The 9625-nt window shown below is 43.4% G+C and overlaps 1 protein-coding gene across 1 annotated transcript; it reads right to left on the bottom strand.

The window, feature by feature from the left end:
* Positions 1-281: 281 nt before the first annotated feature.
* On the bottom strand, positions 282-9276 carry ERVH48-1 (endogenous retrovirus group 48 member 1). The gene is made up of 2 exons (XM_048293631.1): positions 9011-9276; positions 282-3024 (listed from the first exon to the last, which is right to left on the bottom strand). The coding sequence occupies exon 2, from the start codon at positions 2276-2278 to the stop codon at positions 1163-1165; it is 1116 nt and encodes a 371-aa protein (XP_048149588.1). The 5' UTR covers positions 2279-3024; positions 9011-9276; the 3' UTR covers positions 282-1162.
* Positions 9277-9625: the final 349 nt, after the last annotated feature.

The following is a 9625-nucleotide window of genomic DNA, read 5'->3' on the forward strand; positions in this document are numbered from 1 at the left end:
GGGTTGGGCCCGCTAGGTAAGAGTCGATGGTAGGGTGGATCTCTTAATTCCTCAGACAGTCAGGGCTGATTGCAGCTTTGGGCCTCTTTGCCCCCCGGGCAGAGCGGTGATAAGGGCTCTCGGACCCTCCTGGCCGCCCGTTCTCCGGGGGCGGAGTAGCCTTTGGGCCCTTTTGTTCTCTGGACAAAGTGTTGATTAGCAGCTCCTTGGGCCTCATCCTCTGCTCGATTGGAGGTTATCTTACTTGCTCACACTTGCTAACATTCTTGCTAAAACGAGAGAAAACTACATCCACACAGCAAAAAGCATTTCTAACATTATATAATATCTACTTTAATACTTTGCGAGAAGCCAATACTATAATACATGTTTATAACAATCCCCCCTTTTTCTATTTTATAAATCATTTGGCTTGAGCAATATTTCTTTTTTCTTGGCTTCTAATGTCTGTTCGTTCTTTTCACAGATCAATTTGGCTTCTTTGAGAGGGTCTTTTATATCACTTTGTTTTTTTAATACCATAATTTTTTGTGCTGTTCCAGACATAGCCAACTTTGGGTCAGTAGGCATTGTCACAACTTGCATGCCTTGAACTACGCTGGTGATTAGCCGAATAAAGCAGGGGATCAAGCAAGGGAGAAATATTAGACCAGCTGTAGCACATAAGAGGAAGAAGCCTAGCTTCTTCCACCATTCTTTCCCCAATATGCCATCCCACCAGTTAGCAGTCATCATTGATTCCCATTTTTGGACCGGTACATGGGCTATTTTTCTGATATTGTTGGCGATATCTAGAACAGCATCCCCATTGTCATCAATTTTTAAACAACATTCCAATGTATTGAACTTCCCGCACACACCCCTTTCTTCAGCCAGTAAATAGTCTAAAGCCAGCCTATTTTGATATATTGCAGCTCTGGTTTGGCGTTGCTGGCTGACTATTAATTTCATAGCCTCAGCTGTTTCATTAGTTATGATTTCTACAAGGGCTTGGAGTCTGATGATACGATTCAGCATGTAAATTGGGGTTCGATATTCCCAACTTCCATCTTGTGCCCAGGTAGCTGGCCCATATGTTTCTAATATTCGTTCAGGGGGCCATTCCTCATCTTTCCATTTTTGGAATCCTCCAATTAAATCTTTTTTATTTCTTTTGAAGTCTTCATAGACAGGTATTCCTAATTGATCTCCCTCTGGTTCTGGTAAAAGGAAAAACCCTGGTTGAATGATTTCTAATGTACAACTCCCTTTCCAATATGAAGGGAGTCTTGGGTATGCCCTTTTCCCACATATCCAAAATAAGCCATCTGGTGTCTTTCCAATAATCACCTTCTTGTTGATTTATATTCTCCCAAAATTTGGATATTTCTGGGATTCCAAAATAAGGATTTTTCCTTGTGTCATTACACTGAAAGAGTCCAATTTCATTATCATATATACAGCCTTTTCCTTTTTTCTGAGCCCAATACCAAGTTGGTTTTTCTGGGACCCACCACATTGAAGTTTTGTTGCTCACTTTATACCTTTTACAGGGAGTGTTTCCTACTTCATTAAGAAAGTTCTTCCCAGTTCGCCAGAGGCATTCTTCCCCTATCACTGTTGAACTTAAAATCCACCCCTCAGGTCGGTTCCCCCCTCTTATATTTGTCTGGTTCCATTTAAGGAGTTCTACTGGGCCTACGTTGCTACCTTTCCATGGCCATTCTTCTGTCATCAAAGCTCCTCCACAGACCCAACAGTTGGTTATGTTAAGTTCTTTACCTATCCTCTCCCCCAGTTCCACAAACAGGTTTTTTCCTAACCTTGGGGTGTTTTCCTCTTTTAACTGTTGTTTAAGCTTTGCATACAGGTCCTGGCGTGAGGTGAATATAGGGCGAGGTTGCTGTGCTGGCTTTGTATTTTTACTTACCACTTGTTCTTTTACCAAATCTTGGACTGTTCCCCTGGTGGCAGCTGTGAAACAAATCCATTTTTCTCCTTTTGGACAATTACTTCCTAGTCTGTTTCTACTTGTTCCCAAATTTTCTGTAATCCAATATTTTTCCCCTTTATGCATACAAATACCTAATTTGGACGAGTCATAACAGTGACTGTTGATATGGGTATGAGTAATAAGAAAGAAGCCCCGGTGTCTTTCCATGTAGAGCTTTCGGTAGCATTTGTAACATGGTCTTGCCAGTGTCCCGAAAGGGACCAGGGTAAGTGACAAAAGGAGGAATAACAGAGGTCCGGCATGGCTTATACGCCCACCTCCCTTGCCTATGGGGTTGCAACCCATAGCAGGTGTATTGGATCTTCTTGGTGGCGAGTACAGTGGCCAACCCGGTCTTGCGCTCTATTTCCTTGTCACTTCCTTTGTAGCTTTTAGGCAAATTTCTTTTGGCACCCTTTTTAACTGTTTGTATCTTAGGTATTTCCCATTCAACAGGCACTGGTAATTCCCATCTGCAGAGCAAAGTTATTGCTTTTGTTGCTTATGATTTTGTCTGGATAAGGGGGTTGATTTGTGCTGGACACCTTTTACAACTAGGGTGTCGATGATGTGAAATGCCAGTTTCCTTCCAGATTAATTACTTATATTTGACCTGGCTGGCATGCCCTGTATTAGAATGATTCAAACAGGGTATATGATGTGGCACTGATGGAAGTTGTGATTCTCCCCCTTCTCAATACAAATCACAGGCTAGAATCAGAATATGAGAGTTCCCTGTTTGATACAGTCCCAACCCTTCCTGTTTGAAGTGAGAATATTCTTCTCCAAGATGTCCCAGAATTTGTCCAGGGGTCACTGATATAAATTTGGCTTTTACTTCTCAGTTAGGTGTGATTCTTTGCATATCCCTTGGATTATTTAGATTGTTCTAGTTCGTTGCCACCTGGCCTCCATTTAAGAATCAATTTGGTGTCACCTGGTTTGGATATTACAGTCCACTCTTCAGGTTCTTTTACAGGTCCTTTGATTCTGCTGGCATGGATCCACCCTCGTTCCTTGGTCCGGATTGCGGCCTCAGTCGTCAGCAGTACCTGAAAAGGACCCTCCCATTGTGGAGTCAAAGATTGTTCTTTCCATGTTTTTACCAGTACCCATTCCCCTGGGTGGATATTATGAATTTTGAACTCTAAAGTTGTGGTTTGAGGGATCATTCCTTTCAGCCTCAAATTTTCAAGTATTCTGGCAATTGTGGTGACATATTTTTTGACACTTGATTCTCCCACTTCATAAGTGGCTGTTTCATGTTGAGTGGTAAGGAAGGGTAATCCGAACATCATCTCATAAGGAGATACTCCCAGATCTGACCTGGGCTGTGTTCGGACTCTCAACAGAGCCAAAGGTAAGCATTTTACCCATGACATTTGAGTTTCAATCATTAATTTTGTTAAAGTTCTTTTCAAAGTCTGGTTCATTCTTTCTACTCAGCCTGAACTTTGTGGGTGCCAGGGGGTATGTAATTCCCATTTTATTCCCAAGGCTTGAGTTATTTGTTGTAAGACTTTGGATGAAAAATGTGTTCCTCTATCTGAGTCTATTTTATTAACCATTCCATATCTGGGAATAATTTGTTCCAGAAGGGTTTTGCATACTACGTTAGCTGTAGCTCTGGTAGCAGGAACTGCTTCCACCCAATGAGTTAGATGGTCTACTATTACTAATAGGAACTTCCATCTTTGTACTTGAGGAAGTTCAGTGAAATCTACTTGGATACTTTGGAATGGTCGCAGAGCTAACTCGCGGCCTCCTAATGTTGTTTTTCTCATTATTTTCCTATTCACTCTTTGGCAAGTTATACAGTTCCCAGTTATTTGTTTTGCTACCCCAAAGATTCCAATACACCCATAATTTCTCAGAAAATGATCACACAAAGCTTGAGTGCCCCAATGAGTTTTTGATGCATATCTTCTAATATTCTCTTAGTGAGTGGCTTATTAAGTAACTGTCTCCCATCAAGGAGTTTCCATTTTCCAGATTGATCCTGTTCTCCCCCTATCTTAAATAATTCTTTCTCTTCTTCTTTACTAAATTTGGGGATTTCCAATTCTCCCCTTTCTGGGGTCAGGATTAACATAATTCGTTTAGTCCCATTTTCTGCTGCATCTTTGGCTTCTTGGTCTGCTAGATTATTCCCTCTTATTTCTGGGGTCATCCCTTTTTGGTGTCCTTTGATATGCACTACAGCTATTTCTTCAGGCAATTTTAATGCCTCTAACACTTCTGAAATCAGGCCTTCATGTACCAGTTCCTTCCCCTTTGAATTTAGTAAACCCCTTTCTTCCCAGATCTTTCCAAAGGTATGTATTACCCCAAAGGCATACTTTGAATCAGTATAGGTGGTCCCCTTTTTGTGTGCTAAATGCTCCAGTGCTCTTTTTAGAGCGTATAATTCACAAGATTGCGCTGACCAATTTGAAGGTAGTTTTCCTTTTTCGATGGTCTGCATATTTATCCCATCGACTAAGGCATATCCTGACATTCTTTTTCCTTGCAAGCATCTGGATGAACCATCCACATATATTCTTTCCCCTTCTAAGAGGGCTTCTTCTTCTAGATCTTCCTGAACTTTTGTTTGGTATTGAATAATTTCCAAGCAATCATGTGCCAGGTCATCTTTTGGTTCTCCATAGAGGAATTGGGCCGGATTGAGGCTTTTGCTTGTTTCTATAGTTAGATCATTACTGTCAATCAGAATTGCTTCATATTTTAGTATCCTGGAGTCTGTTAACCATTTTTCAGCTTTTTGATTTAGCACATTTCGGACCGCATGGGGTGTGTATACAATCAGTTTACTTCCAAAGGTGAGCTTACGGCTCTCCTCCACCAAAATAGCAGTAGCTGCTATGGCTTGAATGCATACTGGCCAGCCACGGCTTACTGGGTCCAATAGTTTAGATAAATAAGCTATTGGTCTTCTCACCCCTCCCCATTCCTGGACTAATACACCATGAGCTACTCCATTTTCTGCATTCACATATAAATGAAAGGGTTTTTCTAGTGAGGGTAAGCTTAGGGCTGGTACCGAGGCTAGTTTCAACTTCAGTTTTTCTAATTTATTATCATCATCTTTGGTCCATTGTATATTGTCTCCCCCTGTTAATTTTTCATATAAAAATTTTACTGCTTGTGTATATCCCTCGATCCATAGTCTGCAATATCCCAGTAGCCCCAGCAGTCTTCTAACCTCCTTTTTTGAAGAAGGAGGAGGGAGGGATAAAATCCCTGTAATTCTTTCAGGACTTAGTTTTCGGCTTCCTTTGCTTATCAGGTGGCCAAGATATTTTACTTCTGATTCCACAAACTGTAATTTCCTTTTTGATGCCCTTAGTCCCTTTTCCCCAAGAAAATTTAGAAGCTTTATAGTAGCTTCTTTAACTTTAATTTCATCTTCTCCTGATATTAGAAGATCATCTACATATTGGATAATTTGTATTCCTGGGGGAGTGGGGAAGGTTTGTAATATTTCTCCCAAGGCTTGCCCAAATAAATTTGGGGCCTCACAATACCCCTGTGGCAGTTTAGTCCACCTCAATTGGTTCTTTTTCCCTGTGTTTGGATCTTCCCATTCAAAGGCAAAAATATTCCGGCTTTCCTCTGCCAGTGGGCAGGCCCAAAAGGCATCTTTAAGATCCACCACACTAAACCACTGATGTTGAGGCGGAATTTTACTTAAAAGAGTGTAGGGATTAGGAACCATAGGGTAGCAGGCCCGTGTTCTTTTGTTTACTTCTCTTAAATCTTGCACTAATCTATAATTTCCATCAGATTTCTTTACTGGGAGAATAGGGGTATTATGAGGGGATTTACAAGGTTCCAATGTCCCATCCTTTATTAATTCTTCTATTACTGGTTTTAAGCCTTTTCTCCCTTCTAAAGATATAGGGTACTGACGTACACGAATGGGACATTCTTCTTTTTCAATTGTGACCCTTATGGGGTCAATATCTAGTCCATCCCTATTCCCTTCCCCAGCCCAAACTTCTCTGTTAATTTTTCTTTCATCTTCTTGGCTAAGTTTTAACACTTTGGCCGTCATTCTCCCTTCTTCTGGTATGACCCCAATCCCCAGCTGGATTTGTAAATCCCTTCCTAATAAATTGCTGCCAGCCCCAGGAACTAACAAAACATCCCCTATCCCTATTTTTGTTTCTCCTTCAATAACCACATCTTTAATGACAGGGACCTTAAATCCTTCCCCCTTTGCTCCCGTTACTTTTACCACATCATTACTTACATCACACCCTTTTGGAATATTCATCACACAAGTCCTTTCTGCCCCAGTATCAAGTATAAATTCTAATACTTCCTCTTGGGGGCCTATTTTTAAAGTTATCAAAGGCTCCAGATGGTATTTATCCCCCAAAAAATAGAGCCCATGACTTCCCTATTTTTCTTCTGTGTGTGTCTCTTGAAATATTTTCAGATCCCTCCTCAGGTGGGGGCATTCCCTTTTATAATGCCCCTCTTCCTTGCAATAGAAACAGGCATCCCTGGGTTGTTCTTGGAAACTTGATTGTGCTGAGGTTTTATTTTTCTCCCTCCCACCATTTCTGAATCTTGAACGTTTAGGAGTGTTACCTGAGGGCTTTTGATTTAGATTTTTTTGGAAGGTACTCTCTCGCATAGTGGCTATCATGATCTTTGCTTCCACTTTGGCTTTTTCTTCATCCCTCCGGACATATATTTTTTGAGCTTCCCTTACTAGGTCTTGTAATGGTTTCTCGTACCAGTCTTCTATTTTTTCCAATTTTTTCCTAATATCTGGCCAGGCATGTGTGACAAAGTTAACTCTTAGCAGGGCTTGCCCTGCTAGGGACTCTGGGTCTATCCCAGAGTATTGTTTCATATTCTTTCGGAGCCTCTCCAGCCACTCAGTCGGGGTTTCTTCCTTCCCTTGCTGCCCCTCAAAGGCCTTTCTGACATTTTGTCCTCGAGGTGCCCCTTCTTTTATTCCCTTGATTATCAAATTACGATAATCATTCATATGTCCCCTCCCAGCTTCATCATTTTGGTTCCAGTTAGGAGGTGTAATGGGCATTTTCTGATCCCCAGGTGGACCTTGTTGGTTTTCTCTTTCCCAAATTTTTATACCAGCAATTCTAATCATTTCTCTTTCTTCTTGGGAGAATATTATTTTCATTATTGATTGCATTTCTTCCCAAGTGAAAATGTTGAGACCTAGGAACTGGTCCAACTGTTCAGCTGTACCTATGGGGTCTTCTAATAATCCTTCAATTTCTTTTTTGAAATTCCTAACCTCTGTAGAGGTTAGAGGAGCATTCACAAAGCCGGTCCCCCCTCCTCCCATAGGTACTTCTCTTAATGGAAATAAATGAATCTCTCGGCTTCCCTCTGTTTGTTTAGTAATGGAGGGATTGTTGGGCTGCCTCTGAGCCTTAATGGCACCTCTTGTATTCTGGTATGGTGCTCCTTCGTTAAGAAGAGGGTTTGTTTGGGAAGAAAGCACCGAACTCCCCTGGGGAAGAGGGGCAGATTCAGAGTCCGGCGCTGAAGCCGAATATTCTGCGGTGCAGAGAGTGGGGGTGGGGTGTGGCAGTGAAGCCAAATACTCCGGAGCACAGGAAGCGGGGACCGGCACTAAAGCCGGGTTTCTCAAGGCAGGAGAGGTGGGGGCTGAAGCCGGGACGTGTGACGTTCCTCTTGATTCAATTGAGGGTGCTGGGATTCCCGAGATTCCCGGGAAGGGTGGCATCCCCAGCATGGGCAGGGGCAGGGCTCCCCCCCCCGCTCCACTGGGGCGGGAGAGCTGCCGGGGGAAGGACTCCCGGAGCCGGCGGAGGGGGGGCTACCGGGGGAGAGGCCCCCGGAGCCGGGGGGAGGAGGGCAGCTCCTGATCCTGGCGGCGGGGGAAGCCCCGGAGCCAGGGGGAGGGGGGGTGCAGCTTCTGGTGCTGGCGGCGGGGGCAATACTCCTAAAGGGTCCCACCCTTTTTTCTCTTCTGTTTGCTTTTCCTCTGGGGTTTCTGGTATTTTAAAGACTTTGGTTCTCAGAGGTTTTGTAATTCCTGTCCAGCAAGAAGCATATTCTCCCTCCTCAGGGTGAGATGGCTCTTTTGAATTTACAAATACATTTAGAGCCTGGCAAATCCATGCCTCATCAGACCCATATTTTGGCCAGTACACATGATCAGATCTGATTTCCTTTTTTACCCACTCTTTCATGCAGAATTGAATCATTTTTACTTTATCTTTTCCTTTTGTGGAAGGATCAGTTTCCCAGTTCGCGAGTTTGACCCCAAGGGGACTGTCTTGGGGTATCTCCTCTGGCACCCTTGAACTTATTTTACTAGGTAGTGGTCCCATTTTTCCAGGAGTTCTCTATTCCAACTTACTCAAAATACCAATTTATCCCCCCCCCCCCTTTGAAATACTCATTCATTCCTTTAAAACACCAATCTTCACTGCTGTAAAGTACTACCCACCCTTTCACAGTACCAAAAAAAAAAAAAAAAAAAAAAAAAAATTATTACAGCCCACCTCCCCAAAAACAAAGTTAACTTCTAATTACACAGTCTTTCATTCACACATTCACTCCTTTTTAATATTTGTTCACTCACTCATTCTTACAACAGAATAATAAGGTACCTCTTTCAAGTCACTTGTTAGTATCCACCCACGGGTATGAAATAATCCTTAGGATTCTGGGTGCTCTTGGATTTCCCTCAACCCAGCACTGCTAGCATCCAACCCCAACTCCTCTTGGGGTACTTTTAGACCCTGGGTGTTCTAGGAGTTTTCCTCAACCCAGCATATGGGGGGTGTAGCTCCCACTTTGCAACCCCTTCCCTGGAGACCCGTCCCAGTCACCCCCGGGAGATTCTTTCACTCCTCTTATCTCTCGCTTCGTCTCCTCGCTGGCCGCTGCTCTCGCGAACAAGACGGAACCGCAGCACTCAGAGACTGCCACACTCGCTTCGCAGATCTGGGGCAACCAGTCCGCGTCTCATTCACACACACTCATCTCCCGTAACCACCCCCTTTTTGTTTGGACAATACTTACCAGTCCTGTTGCTTTTCCAGTGTCTGTGGGATTTTTGTCGAGAGCGCTCTCTTTTATTTGCTTTATTTTTGTGTCTTTCTTGTCCTCCGGGTGTTGCCCTGCTGCCACCAAACCGCGCCAGAGGATGCTAAGCAAGGGTCCTGCCAATTTGGGCAGGGGGCGCCTTACCCTTTGCTTCTTGAATCCTCCCACGCTTTTCAGAGGCGAGGTGTAGATCCCGGGCGAGGCCCCAATTGTGAAAAACGAGGTTCACTCTCCTGTTAGAATTTAAAGCGTTTAATATAAAGACAATAAGAGACACATAAAATAAAGCAAAGGGATAACGGCCGGGTGCCTTGGCACTCTGCCAAGAGCACGCCTGATGCTCGAGGTGAGTCCTTTTTATACCATTTTTACTGTCTGTTCTCTATTCATATTAAAACTTTTCTAGGAATTGATCTGCATGGCCACTCCTTGGGTCCGCCTTTTTAGAGCATGCGTAGTCTTCGGCCTTGTGGTTTTATTTCTTTTGATTCTTGGGGTTGGGCCCGCTAGGTAAGAGTCGATGGTAGGGTGGATCTCTTAATTCCTCAGACAGTCAGGGCTGATTGCAGCTTTGGGCCTCTTTGCCCCCCG

The sequence above is a fragment of the Corvus hawaiiensis genome, chromosome 2 (assembly GCF_020740725.1).
Source record: "Corvus hawaiiensis isolate bCorHaw1 chromosome 2, bCorHaw1.pri.cur, whole genome shotgun sequence".
Taxonomy (NCBI): Eukaryota; Metazoa; Chordata; class Aves; order Passeriformes; family Corvidae; genus Corvus; species Corvus hawaiiensis.

What these genes read in the sequence shown, in the direction of transcription:
- ERVH48-1 (XM_048293631.1), bottom strand. Translation starts at nt 2,278, where the DNA reads ATGGGTTGCAACCCCATAGGCAAGGGAGGTGGGCGTATAAGCCATGCC.